General features: G+C 35.2%; 2 protein-coding genes across 2 annotated transcripts; one reads left to right on the top strand and one right to left on the bottom strand.

The window, feature by feature from the left end:
* The first annotated feature begins 2,559 nt into the window (after positions 1–2,559).
* Positions 2,560–4,125, top strand: LOC149922526 (uncharacterized). Its single transcript, XM_090163787.1, has 6 exons — positions 2,560–2,694; positions 2,788–2,878; positions 2,944–3,185; positions 3,241–3,459; positions 3,531–3,714; positions 3,791–4,125. Exons 1-5 carry the CDS (start codon positions 2,630–2,632, stop codon positions 3,670–3,672), a joined length of 759 nt encoding a protein of 252 aa, XP_090019913.1. The 5' UTR covers positions 2,560–2,629; the 3' UTR covers positions 3,673–3,714; positions 3,791–4,125.
* A 5,993-nt stretch (positions 4,126–10,118) lies between these two features.
* LOC149922525 (death-associated inhibitor of apoptosis 2-like) lies at positions 10,119–10,845 on the bottom strand. Its single transcript, XM_090164239.1, has 2 exons — positions 10,765–10,845; positions 10,119–10,560 (listed from the first exon to the last, which is right to left on the bottom strand). The coding sequence occupies exon 2, from the start codon at positions 10,556–10,558 to the stop codon at positions 10,187–10,189; it is 372 nt and encodes a 123-aa protein (XP_090020365.1). The 5' UTR covers positions 10,559–10,560; positions 10,765–10,845; the 3' UTR covers positions 10,119–10,186.
* Positions 10,846–15,060: the final 4,215 nt, after the last annotated feature.

Below are 15,060 nucleotides of genomic sequence, written 5' to 3'. Positions count from 1 at the left end.
AAAGGCGGGAAATTCGAATTTCAATGGTATTTTCTCTCTTTAATGGGCGGGAAATTCGAAATTCTGTAGGTTTTTCGGTATTTCAACTAAAAATTCTTGTGTAATGGTTTCGGTTGTCATGATTATGATTTTTATTATTTATAATCAAAGATTTAAATATCGTAAGAGAAATGTTTTATATTTTGATAACCAACGTTTCTTCGCGACTAATGTTGGACAACAATTGTCACGGTGAGATAAATATCCAAAAAAACCTATAAGAGATAAAGCTAATTTAAATCATAATGAAATGTTGGTTATGTTGACAGACTCAGCGGTATTTATTGAAGGAAGACGAAAATAATTGATTGTAGTAGCTATTTGGCCGACCATCTGTTAATTATCGGAATAGTTAGAGCAGATTAGTCCATAAATATAACTGCTGACTCACTGCGGTTTCCTTATATGATTGACAAACGCTTATATAAACATTTTCGACCCCGTGGAAAGTGCCACGTTAATTAGCTCTGGTTTGTTGATATTTTATCATGGAGGGGGGGGGGGGGGGTAGAACAATGTGCTGGGGTAGTAGGACCGTGAAAGTTTTTCATTACAATGGAACAAAAGCTTGGCTGTCTTTCAACAAGGGAATATAGATCTTATGGATTTGCGAGACGCTTGTCCCTGACCAGTGGCGTAGACGAGGGGGGTTTCCGGGTAAAAACCCCTCCTTTGCGCCTACCTTAGACTGTACTAAATTTACACCTCTTTCGGGCCCCTCTTAACATTTACGTACTTCGTTGAAGAATTTCTGGATACGCCAGGAAATAAACATACGAAGTTTTCTGAAGACGGTTTTGTTTAGGTACCGTACTTTTATTACGTACGAGTGTCAGGGCTGCCTTATCCAGGCGGCAGACTAGGCAAAGTGCCTAGGGCCTACCAAAAAGACGGTAAATGAGATTTTAAATAGCTTCAGCAACTTGTCTTAAACTGTCGTTAAAGTCATTTTAAGAGAAACCGTTGCTATTTGTGAAGCTACAGTAGCTAGCTTAGATGTTAGAAGGTCTGAACGGTTTGACTTTATTTGGAAAGAGGCTGAAAAGTCGCCAGAATCTTCCAAGGGCGGACCGTTAAATTTGGGGCCCTGGACTAACACTGTTTGCGGCCTATTCACAGATGCATTTTGCAGGGTAATTAAATGCCTTTTCAATGAACTCAAGTTGGGGGGTCACAGATGCATTTTGCAGGGTAATTAAAAATTTCATGTTTCTTAAATTTAAATTGTTTTTATTTTTTTTATCGCAAAGGGGGCCCTTTGTTTGTACGGGGCCCCGGTCCGCAGCCCATAAAGACCATGCCAAGATTCGCCCCTGGAATCGTTCCATATTTCGGTTACAGTGGGCCCCTAGGATTCAATCTTTTTTGTAGCCCTCAACAGGCCCTAAATGGGTTCGAGTGTGCAATAACTGGTGGCTTTACCGGGGAGTCGGGGTCCGGCTCTAGTAACCCATAAGGGCGGTGGCGCACTGGGAGCTGTTAGCTCTGATCAAATGGTCTTTGCCTATAGTCGTGGGGACTATGATCTATTTCGCGCTGCACTGCTTTCGAAGGATTGGTCAGCCGTCCTCGATGCCCCTACCTTAGACGAAATGATTGATATCCTTCTCCTTTACGTTACTGAAGCCAGGGACGTGTCGGTGCCCTTGATTTCCATTAAACCCACTTAGCCTTCGGGTCAGTTGAGGGAGCCCTGGTGGTCCAAGGAAACCGAGCACCTAATTCGAGACAAGCGTTCTGCCTTTCGTATATTCAGAGCGTCACCTTCTACTGACAACAGACATGCATTTGCGAAAAAACGTAACTTACTTACTAAACACATGCGTTCCGCGAAATATAAGTACAAAGCCCGTCTAATTGATGAAATACCTACCAACCCATAGGCGCTCTACCTACATGTTCCCCGTTCTCTTAAACCCAAACCCTCGGTGATGGTGATGGAGAACTCAGCCTTTTTTTAAAATTATATTACTGTCCTTCATATGTATCTTTTTTTTTGTGAAATTCTGTTTTTTTATTTTAATTTTTCGGGCACTATCATTGTATCAATTAATATTAATGTAAATAGTTTCTTTTGTTTCGAGCGTTACAGTATCTTTTGTATCACGTATCAGGGCCCAATAAGTGTACAGCTTTTTTTATCCTGAATTAAAAACATTATTATTAAATATCTCAACCTCCGACTTCGGTCAGGCTGGGTGTGGATACTGAGTTTCGGCTCAGGCTAACAGCGAGGGTTCGTACAAACCAATTTATTCCAGTAATTGTGTAAACATTTCATTGCTAACATTGCTGTATTTCCAAAAATACTTTCTTCTAAAGGCGCTTCAAAAAATGCCCGCCAAAAATGATTACGTATATTGGCGCACGTTTCACGCGGACGAATAGTTTACGTAATATTGACGCGCGTTTCACGCGCACGAATAGTTTACGTAATATTGGCGCGCTTTTCACGCGCACGAATAGTTTACGTAATATTGACGCGCGTTTCACGCGCCAGAAAATATTAAATCAACTTGAGACTTATGCCTAAGCCTTTAACTCTCCTGGATCATTGTGCCGGACCACACCTTGGGGATCATTGACGACAATGGACACCCACTTGACGTCGTCAGATAAGAATTTATCGTTAATGGGTAACACCGAGGGTAACACGTAAGTTATACCAAACCTTTTTACATTTTTTTCTTGAATGTCAAATACTATATTTGTCAATAAAAATGTACACTCTATGAATTTCATTTTCAGAGCCGAGGGATTTCCATTAGACCAGAAACACGACTTTAGGAAACGCGTCATCGCCATCAAAAATCCGAAAGATTATACCCACGCTTTCAAAGTATGGAAAAATAATATTCCAAAATATCGAACTCAAACTAACGCGAGTATTGAACGTTTTGCCAGATTAACACGAACAACGTCGAGACCTACCAAGTTTACCCAACTACTGGCATCTTGAAGCCCGAGGAAATAGACGGCGACGCGAAATTCGTTTACGACGAACTCCCGCGAAGATTGGGATTAGAAGACAGCCCTCAACGGAACAACCAACGCCATGACACCGCAACGATCCGGATTCAAGAGGACGACATCAACGTGGAAACCCTTTCCGAGAATGCGCCTAAGGAAGAACAACCGCGGCAGACGTAAATGTATAATATTTCATGATTAAGAGTTTGACTCATTTCATTTATTATACAGGACAATTGAAGACCAACCAAAGGATGTGGACACTAAAAAAGGTAAGTCAAAATTAGGTTTCTCCTTATTCACGAGACTTTGTTGTTTAGGAATAAGAAGAGTAAAGAAACAGCGCAAGCGTGAGCTCAGCGAAATCACCTACAAGTCCTACAAAGACCCAACTACCTATTGTGAAACAGTTTCTTTAAATTCGTCCCTGAACGAAAATCCACAGCAGACGTAACAGCTACTATATTTAATGATTTTCCATATCTTGATTACTAGAACAACCTGTTAAATTTATTATCCAGAACTTTATTGGACCAGCAGGAGGATGAGGACACTCACCAGGAAAAAGATGGGAAAGCTAAAAAAGGTAAGTCAAAATTCAGATTATCAATATTGACAGGACTTTGCTGTTTAGGAAAAAGAGGACACTATTCTCTTGAATAGAAGTTCCCTAAATGCTCCTAAGGGTGACCAACGGCAGCCCAGGTAAGCGTTACCACTTTTATATTTTATTCGCGCGGCATCTCGATTAAGAGTTTGACCCGTTTCATTTATTATACAGGACACTAAAAGATCAAACGTCAGTTGAGGACACTCGCCCGGAAAAAGGATTCGCACGAGGAAAATGAAATAAAAGCGGAAGACGCCAGAAGAAGCGAACTCGACGAAATTGCCAATAAATCCGTTCACGTAAACGAAACTTTTGTTAAACGAGAGTTGAATGCGTACATGCACAAAATTCATTTGGCTTTTGTCCGCTTTGGAACAAATATCAAAATTGTTTAGCTTAAAGATTATAAATCTATCTGTAAAATGTGTGAAACTTATTTAATCTCATTATAATATATTTCTGTTAACCATTAGTTAGTTGTTATTAATATTGGTTTTCATTCTCACGTATACGTTTATAGAATGCATTTGAATAAAAAAAACTTCATTATTTTGAGAACATATTCTAAAGTTATTTTTATTAATGTAAAAAAATTATCTTACGACGTTACATTTTAATTAACCCGTTTTTAATCATCCGTTATAATATTTGTTTTCCTTCCCATGTATAAGTTTATAGAGTGCATTTCAATAAATATAACTTTCTAAACTAGTTTACGAACGAATATCAAAATTGTTTATAATAAGAATAAACGTAATGAATGTGAAACGAATATTTTCTTATCGTGTTATATTTCCTGTAAGCACTTTCTAGTCCTTCGAAGTAGGGTTTGTTTTATTCGCGTGTAATAAATGTTTAACATGTACATTTAGTTGACTTAATATTTAGTAGTTTAGTATTAACATTTATTTAATTCTAATGTATTTTTATATAGAGTGCATTTTGATAAACATTATTATCTCAGAATACAACTTTAGGAAGGAATATCAAAATTGTTTTTTCAAACACAAAACAGTAAAAAATATTATATTGTATTTCCCAGAACCTTTCCTACTTTTATAACAGTCCTTTTTATCGCTTTATATGCTTTGTTAAATGTTTCTCAAATTATTAACTATTTGCCTTTGTACCGTGTTTGTTTTCTTAATAAAGTTTAGTTCCCCCTTAAACGTTTGTTGTTATTTCGCCGCCTTTTGAGCCTCGCCCCTCTAGTTTTAGAGGGGTTGAGGCTGTTATTTTCACTCTCGACGTTATTGGGGTTGGTGAAGGGACTCCGAGAAAACTGATTGCTCATGAACGGTACTCAATCAAAATTTAATTGATACGTCGTTTGATTGGTATTTATTCCCTCTATCTAACCATGCCAAAGCAGCGCCGTTGCTTTTAATCAAAGCGGGATTTTTCGTCCCCCAAATGCAAAAGGTATTTATAGGTTCCCGCGAATTGGCTGCTTATTCGGAAACTTGAGTGTTTAGGGGATTTTTTTAAATATTACTTCTTTCTAAATAGTACAATGGATAAATTGTAAAGATTGATGATAACCGGGTTCCCTCTGGAAAATAATTATTAATAACAGCTCATTTCACCAGGAAATGACCATTTGTTAACGATTCGCTCTAATGCAAGTACTCTTACCGTCGTCCGCTACAGCTACCCGGTAAAGAAGGGAGGGAGGCAGTGGCGCCGCCAGGATTTTTTCCCACGTAGGCACTACAATTTGGGGCCCTCTCTTGCCCACTAATTTTTAATATATTTACTTAAACCATAAGTATGACACTACCTATTTACCTAATGCATTTTTTAATAATGGTCTGTTTCGCCATTGACAACGTAAATTATTATGTGACTAAAGTTTAATAACTCTTGGCGAATTCCTCTTAGTCTTTGGAAATCGCCGAGTGATACAGCCAAGGCCTATAAAAATTTAAATGCTTTCAAAAATGTAAATAACTCTTACTTTGTGTGAAAATATTTATGCATTATTGTACGCCTATTGCTGGCGGCGCCACTGGAGGGAGGACTCCGAAGAGACTGTGGAGCAGGGTTGGACATAAGGATAATTTTTTTAGTGATCTTCCTGATTAGACGCATGGAACTAGCTAACGCTAGTGCGGCTAGTTAGTTAGAGTATGAAAATAAACCTTTTTATATTGGTACTGGAAAATACCTCATTGGTTAGGTACTTTTGCATACCTTTTGATATTGGTACTGGAAAACACTTCATTGGTAAGGTACTTTTGCATACCTTTTGATATTGGTACTGGAAAACACTTCATTGGTAAGGTACTTTTGCATACCTTTAGATATTGGTACTAAAAAACACCTCATTTGTAAGGTATTTTTGTATACCTCGTGGTATTAAATAATCCCATATTTGGAGAGGTAAAAAACCTTCTTGGGACCTTCTTAGTACATAAAGAGGTTTTTATATTTCCTATTTATGGTGCTTGTCCATACTATTTGTAGGTATTTATTAATATATTTTCGGGATTAAAATTAACCTCCTGGGTATTATTTCAGTTCCTAAAACGGTTTTCAGGCGAGCCATTTATGGTCTTTAAATACCATTTTAAGGTTTTATATCGCTGCTTTTTCAGATTTAAATTAAACCTTTTTAGGAACTATGTAATCCTACACAAGGCATTTTAATTTACTTATTATGATATATTTCCATACCATAAGGTATTTATTAGAACCTTTTGGAGGATTAAAGAACCTTCTTGAGACCTTCTTAGTGCCAAATAGGTTTTTATATTTCCTACTTATGGTTCTTGCCCATACTACTTTTGGGTATTTATTGGGACTCTTTCGGGATTAAAATTAACCTGTTGGGTAATATATTGGTTCCTTAAATGGTTTCAGGCGAACCATTTATGTTATTTAAATACCATTTTAAGGTTTATATCTGTCCTTTTTAGTTAAATTAAACCTCTGTAGGCACATTTAATCCTACACAAGGCATTTTAGTTTACTTATTATGATATACTTCCATACCATAAGGTATTTATTAGAACCATTTTTGGAGTAAAATAAACCTTGTTTTTCCCTTTCTTACCCAGGATAGGACCTAAAACTATATCGAAATCCAAAAAACACCAATTGCTTATAAATTGAATTTATTTCCAGGTTAATACCAAACAACTAAACAAAAATCATTGATTTTAAATCTATTTAAAGTCATGGCGTTATAATTACAAAATTTAAAATAATAAAGAGTCGAGATACTTCATGTTTAAAGTTTTAAAATTTATTTACAATTAAAATAAACACGGCTAAAACTTTAGTCATGAAGTATCTCGACTCTTTATTATTTTAAATTTTGTAACTATAGTGAGTTGCAGGCTAAGAAAGACAAAATATATAGTACAATCGGCGCAAGGATGCCTCAGATCGTTTCCGGTCATTCCACCGCGCGAAATTTGAATTTGGCCATTTTACGGTCAAATTTGAATTTTGCTCTTTTTGTCGTCTTTTAGCGCCATCTAGAGACCGAAATTGGAATCTTTATTTTTTAATTTCATAATTGTGGTGGCGAGCAAATTTAAAAGATAAGGCATTCCTATCATTCTTAAATATAAAATAGTATGTATAATTATTTATTTTTGTAAATTTATTTCTACGTCTTACCAGTTAAATCGGCAGTTTCTTTTAAAATAGTTACCACGCTTTCTTGGGGGTAACGTTGTCTTAATGAGCTATAGACGTTTAAAATTATATTTTTCTCTTTACTTGTTAACAATAAACCTTTATCATGCTTTTTATAGTAACCTCTTGGGCTATTTAAAATATTTGGAGCTTCAATTATCGAACCTTCTTTAGCTGCATTCAGTAATTAAACTCATGACAACATGAAATTAAAAAATAGATTCCAATTTCGGTTCCTAGATGGCGCGAAAAAATGATAAAACTCACGAAATTTGAAATTGACTGTAAAGTGGTCAAATTTAAATTACGCGCGGTCGACTGGCCGGAAGTGATCTGAGGTACCCATGCGCCGACTGTACTATATATTTTGTCTTTCTTAGCCTGCAACTCACTATAAACAAAAAGCTTGAATAACAATTGCTTTCCTGTTTTTGCTCCATAAAGAATTCTCAAGGATTTTGGGCAGCGATGTTTTTCCAGAAAAGAAAATATTCGAGTATATTTTACCATTGAGGTCAAAAATCTTTTAACTTACAGAAAAATCGCAGCTTTTGAAGAAGTTAAATATACAGCTAGATGCAAAAAAAAGACTTCGTTTTAGAGGAGAAGTTAGCTGGTAAAAATAGAATTTTTGTATTTATTTTTGATGACCTCTAATTAGTTTAGAAAACCGGTACCTTGACTTAAGTGTAAAATTACTAATAAAAATGCCAATAAGGTTTATAAGTTATGGCGTATTTTAATTAAAAGGCATTAATATGTAAATCAATATGTAAATATTGTTTTTACTCAAAATGAATTTCTTTACGTACAAGTATCTGACTTTGGAACTATGGTTGTGAACTGTTTCCTGATAAAATCAAAGCAGTAGTAGTCTGATTTCTAAACGGTTTTACAGTTGGTAGAAAATAGGCCTGCCATACATTCTTTGCCGGAAATAACAGTCTTGGAAAAGGGTTTAATATATAATTTTGAAATTCGTTTCTTCCTTTTTTTGTGAATTTTCATTTCCCATTTAATTAGGGATGTTTTGATATTTTATCGGTTTAGAAATGGAAGTCTGTGCCTGCTTGCTTCTTCTACCATTCCTTTTCAAGGAAGATCGAAACTTTCTCTTTATTTTCAGCGTAAGTTGTTCAATTAATTGCATTTAACAGTTAGAAGTTAACCTACGTCTTATATAGGAACCAACTGAAGATCATGAGAATTCAATTTTGCTTTTGCAAGGAGAAGATTATTTGGAAAAACTCAACAAAAATGTTGTTGGAAACAGAGATTTTCAACGCCGGTAGTGTAGTTAAAGGCTTTGTTATTATTTTCATTTCATATTATGTTTTCGGGATTGTGTATAGCCCCGAACTGCGAAAAACATTCGAATTTTTTTCAAAAAGTTATTTTGAAAATTCAGCTTTCGCTTCATAAAAATACAGCACCTGTAAAAAATGTCGTAAACAAGCTTTTTGTTTAGTTGTTTGGTATTAACCTGGAAATAAATTCAATTTATAAGCAATTGGTGTTTTTTGGATTTCGATATAGTTTTTTTTTTGCATCTAGCTGTATATTTAACTTCTTCAAAAGCTGCGATTTTTCTGTAAGTTAAAAGATTTTTGACCTCAATGGTAAAATATACTCGAATATTTTCTTTTCTGGAAAAATATCGCTGCCCAAAATCTTTGAGAATTCTTTATGGAGCAAAAACAGGAAAGCAATTGTTATTCAAGCTTTTTGTTTAGCTACAAAATTTAAAACAATAAAGAGTCGAGATACTTCATGACTAAAGTTTTAGCCGTGTTCATTTTAATTGTAAATAAATTTTAAAACTTTAGTCATGAAGTATCTCGACTCTTTATTATTTTAAATTTTGTAATTATAACGCCATGACTTTAAATAGATTTAAAATCAATGATTTTTGTTTAGTTGTTTGATATTAACCTGGAAATAAATTCAATTTATAAGCAATTGGTGTTTTTTGGATTTCGATATAGTTTTAGGTCCTATCCTGGGTAAGAAAGGGAAAAACAAGGTTTATTTTACTCCAAAAATGGTTCTAATAAATACCAGAGAGGAGTATGACCATCCGGTGATTGAGAATTTCATTCTCAATCACCGGAAGGACACAAAGCTGTAGCTTGGCTCCCGCCGTTCACCCGCGCCTCTCCCGTTCCTCCCTTGATCACCAGAATTTCTAATCACCAGATTCTCTCTCCCCCACCCCCATTCACTGGATACTTTATCTCTCGTTCACCCCGCACCTCTCCCGTTACTCCCTTGATCACCAGAATTTCTAATCACCAGATTCTCTCTCCCCCACCCCCCATTCACTGGATACTTTATCTCTCGTTCACCCCGCACCTCTCCCGTTCCTCCCTTAATCACCAGAATTTCTAATCACCAGATTCTCCCGTTCACCCGCTCCTTTCCCCCGTTCCTCCCTTAATCACCAGAATTTCTAATCACCAGATTCTCTCTCCCGTTCACCAGCTGCTTTCCCCCACCCCCATTCACTGGATACTTTCTCTCTCTCTCCCGTTCACCAGCTGCTTTCCCCCAGCCCCCATTCACTGGATACTTTCTCTCTCTCTCTCGTTCACCGGTTGCTTTCCCCCATCCCCATTCTCCAAAATTAGTTTTGCTCGTGCAGATATCTGGAGATTAGATTTTTACCCGTTTGCTTATCGCTTCCGAACTCCTTAATTTCTAATCTCTAGGCAATAAAAACAAGTTATTTACATTTAATTTTTTATTTTAGAACTTTGTTTTACATGTTAGTAGGTACTATCAGATATTCCATTAGATGGCTATCTTGTACATTACACAATTAAAACAAATTAAAGTAGTTAAGTTTACAGGCATTTAAATGGGGTGAAACGATCTCCTGCAACTTAATTTAATTAAAAGTTCTAACTCACGTATTTGTAGTGTTTAGCAGCAGTATCGTCTGACATCCGAGGGACAGTCACAAACGTCTTCTTCTTCTTCTTCAGGTACAGGTGAGAAGCTTTTGTCAGAGACCGTAGTTGCTTTTGGCGTCGGGGGAATGTCCCATTCTAGCGAAAGGTACTTTTTTTCCGATGGTGAATTATCCCTAGCCGGACAGTTTGGAAAGAATCTAGCATGTTCAAGTTCTGGTACGTCTCCTGATTTCCATCCTTCTAATACGCCATGGCATTTGTAACATCGTACTTCATCGCCCCGCTGAATATAGTAGAATCCAGCCTTCGCTAGTTGCTCCTTAGTGACGTGCGGATTTTTCCAGTGACGAAACGTTTCAAGTCGATACACTTCAATGTCCATAGCTGATCTAGACCAAATACGTTCTATAGTTTCAAATGATACATTCTCTAAGTCTACATTTACCCCTAAGTCTACTAAACCTAATTTTATCAATATGGTTAAATTTCTACGCTAAAATTCTCAATATAAACGCTTTTTTCAATATGCAAATTGTTTTAAATATGTCTAAAAATATAGTCTATTACCAAGAAAAAATAGTTACTTACTTTACGGGTAGAAATCCTTTGTCGAGCTGTAGAAAAGACTGAGCGATCCGTCAGCAGGTCTTTACTCGTCAATGTGCCGAAGAGAAATGACGCGTGTAAGATTAATTTATTCCTAACTTGTTGAGAATAATTCATCACGTGATCTAAACTTCAAATAACCCTCAAATTCTATTGGCTGTCTCTCTCTCTCTCTCTCTGACAGTTTAAACTGCCTCTAATGATTGACGGCAGATATTAACCCACTTGAGTATTTGAAAAAAAAAACCCCTTTGCTACTCGACGGAGAGTTTTGGAAATACCACGTTGACAATTTTCAAAGTAAATTGGCATTAAAATGAAATGAAAGGAGTACAATACACAGAAATTAATTTAGTTGATACCCCTGAAATGATTATAATCGACTCCCCTTAATTGATTGATATAACTGATAACGAGCTCCCAGAAGTACCCATAGTAACTTTACCCGATTCTCCAGAAATTGAAATAATAGATTTAACTGATACCCAAGACCCTACCCTTTCCTTAACTACAGTAACTGATTCGCAATTGGAACGTTTAAAAGAAATGACAATGGTACGAGATTATCTTAGAGAATATCAAATCTGTTCGCACCCTATCGTTAATTTACCTGGTTACTGATCATTGGTTGGCGCTAAAAAATCGTCACGTGTTAAATTAGGCAAATTAGAATAGCTGAAAATACATTGCGCTTACTTCTGATACAACTTTGATAAAAATTAATCCTGTTTCGGGGTTCCCACTAGAGGAAATCTTAGAGACTATTAACTCGGTAGAATACACTATTTTAGCAATTGCAGATATATACTGAAATGATTATTGTTGGATAGGAAATAAAAGAATCGTGCTACGTGTCTCTCCTCGAGGGGGTCCAGGAACTAAAAGAACGCTGGGTCGTATATCTAGAGATTAAATAACACTTGAGATAATCGAAACTTCAAATCCTAAAAGTTATTTTAATCTCGGTACGGGTAAAGGGATATTTGGAATTACTATGTAATAAACCTTGTTGAGGGGGTAGTAAAATTTAGGCATAATTTCAACTTTACGCGTCAAGAGTGTCGCTAAATAGGGTTAAATCATTGTTTTTTCTAGTTAGAGAAACTTTAAGTTGTACACCGTTAATCAAAAAAATATCGCAAAAATGTTTCCGTAAAGTTCAATTTCTTTTGATTCAGCTGCGTTTGTTATCAGATCCATGCTGCCCTGTGTATCTTTGTACAGGCCAGATGTCGCTAGATCCTTCAACGAATAAATATTTCACTATATTCGGATCAAAATAAATTTATTTATTTTATTTTTATACAGATTTTTTTTCATTTTTTTTGCCTTAATTTCAATTTTGGGAGTCGGTACCCGTTTCACCGAAGATGAAGATGCTTCGTTTTATTCAGCGTTGGGTAAATCGCCGTGTAAAAAAAACATCTAGCATTGCATTAACTTTTTCCTCGTCCTCGTCCGAGACCCCTACAATACGTCTCTCGATCTATAAAGTAAAGAAATCAAAATAATAAGCTAAACGATAATCCATACCTTCTATTCACTAGTTCAATTTATCACTGTCTCATATATCCACTATCGTACATACATACATACACTAACTTACTAACGCTTTAGTCTCCGCAAGTTTTTATGTTGTATAATCAAAGTTTTGAATCGAATAATAATAATAATAATAATAATTAGATCAAAACAAATTTCAAGCTTACGTTAATGTATTCCCTTGAGTGAGGGCCCAATCTTTGAAAAATCTTCTCAATGACGACATGGGTAGCTAGATGGACGTCGATGTAACCTTCGTCTTCTTGCAGGTTCAATTCACGTAAATACCAGTTTTTATATTTTCTTAACATTATTTCTAACGTTCTAAACGAAAATTGTTTTTCGGTTGGCATATCAGGCTTAAAAGAAAACCTAAGAACTGCTTTAGTTACACGCATATCCACGTTATTTTCCATAGCTAATATTTAGCCCTTAAACTTGCTCGTAATTACGAAGAATGTAAAAATGTAGAATGCTCGCTCCTATATTTATGCCAAATCAGAAATCACTTGAAATAATAACTTCATTTGGTACTTAAAAACGGGGAGAGGTGGGAGGAGGGGTTTGGTAATTTATAAATTTTTATAATCAAATGTACCATAGCAAAAGTATATAAATAATACAAGAAGTGCACTAATTATTATTTTCGCTCGCCAGGTAATTTCGTTTGATTTCCGTTTCGCACGGACGCAGATAACATGGTAACGCGACTACAGCGAACCGATAAAGCTAATTAATAAAATATTGTCAACCATTTGATATTAGAAATGTTAAAATAAAACTTTTACAGATAAATCTAATTTATAAAATATTGCCAATTGAGGGTTTGCAAGTTAGTTTGATTATATGTTTTGAGTGTTAGAAAAAACTGCGTTTCGCTACATTACACGGTGCATTTAAGAGGTTAGAGGGAGAGCAAAGACTATTTATACGCTTCGCTTCGCTTAGATACGCATATGCTTTGTTGACCTCTACAAGCGTTACAGACCTAGACCAATCAACATTTTCTGTAGACTTTCGGTTTAAAGTTCGGTTAAAGGCTGAAAATAAGATAGAAGACTTAATCAATATGTTTGGTGAAATATATTTTTCTCTGGAAGTTTGTGTAAATATGACTCAATTTTCATGATGACTATCAATTAGTTTCAACTTCCACATTAACAACCAAGGCTTCAACTTCTTTATAGATATTACTTAGAAATAACGCTAAATACAGGGTTAAATTCAATTCAAAATAAAAGACCATGACAATAAAAAATAACCTTTAAAATATAAATCGCGAAGAAAATGAAGTAACGCGACTTTTAAAATTAGTATAAAATGTTTAATCCCTCTGAAAACGTGAAAATTCATATAGGACAAAACCCAAATACATGTTTACTGAGCTTAGCACTCTACTTTTTCAATCCTCTATTCTCAATGGTGGCCTCTATTTTTACCATCGTCTGCTTCGTAAACTTTATGGATGCATTGGAAGGGCTCAAATTAAGCTAAGTGGGTACACTTCTTGTTTAATTTATATACTTCTAACCATATTAAAGTATCAATTTTAATAAAAGGAATTCAACTTAAGTGTTGTTTTGCTATCTGAAATTCGAAAACAAAGAAGTTAGTACAGGGGTACTTAAGTTGATTTTAATATTTTTTTTAGAAATAACTTAAGTATACAGCGAAATAATCATTAGTGGTATCTAATTTTTTAAGTGCCCACATACTTCTCATCTCGTATAAAAGAGGCTCATTTTTGTACTATAAAACCATTCCATTACTGAAATCCGCTACAGGAAAATCTGCAAAGGGATAAAAAACAAACATATATATATATATAAATATATATATATATATATATATATATATATATATATATATATATATATATATATATATATAGCTTTAATCAAATAAATAAATATATTCCTTATGGATTATAAGTTCGCGAAAGGTGTGTATTATATTTAATTTCTTACATTTCGTTTCATTATTTAATGATTTTTTTTACTCTGAAGTCACACTCTGGTTTTGGAGTTACAGCTTCAATTTTTGATGGTGCCCCAGCCGTGTACTTAACAAACGGTGTCAATAGTATCGTTGTCTCAATTCAATCTTGGGATTGTCTTACTGAAAAATGGTCCTATGTCATTGACGCTCTGGGGTCACAAACAGGAATACGAATTACTCTACCAACGCCTACTATTGAGCAGTATTCGGATTGCTGTTACAACCATTACTTTCGCGTAACGTCGACAGGCGGAGAGTTTAATTGGATTCTGCAACCATTTAGTCAAAAGTATTTGCTAGATGAAATGTGTTTAACTGGGAGTTTGACGCTTAGCGTACCCCAGGTAATTGCGTTCGATCAGTGCAAACCCAGAATTGATGAGCAACTTTCCGTACTTCGGCAAAATCATTCATCCATCACCACAATGTATGAAGTTCTTTTTAGAACTATACAGTGGATTCCGTCTCTCAAACGACTATTCTAAGCCTTTGGAAAACCTCTTTTTAGAAAAATTCTGTGGGAATTGCCCCTTTGAAATATATTCTCTAATGAATTATTGTTTGAACGATATAAAACATTTACAATTACTGTTGGGAGACATACTGTAATTTTCTAAACAATAAACAAAATACGAACCATTTTCATGTTTTATTATTATTAGGAATATGGATGAAAAAAAACACACATTAAATATTTATTTCAAATATCTGTAGAACCGAAGCCTCTCGATCCTCTTT

The sequence above is a fragment of the Leiobunum rupestre genome, chromosome 11 (genome assembly GCF_980474605.1).
Source record: "Leiobunum rupestre chromosome 11, qqLeiRupe1.1.hap1, whole genome shotgun sequence".
Classification (NCBI taxonomy): domain Eukaryota; kingdom Metazoa; phylum Arthropoda; class Arachnida; order Opiliones; family Sclerosomatidae; genus Leiobunum; species Leiobunum rupestre.
Note: the sequence above shows the minus strand (reverse complement) of the source record. Positions and strands in the feature narration are given on the sequence as shown.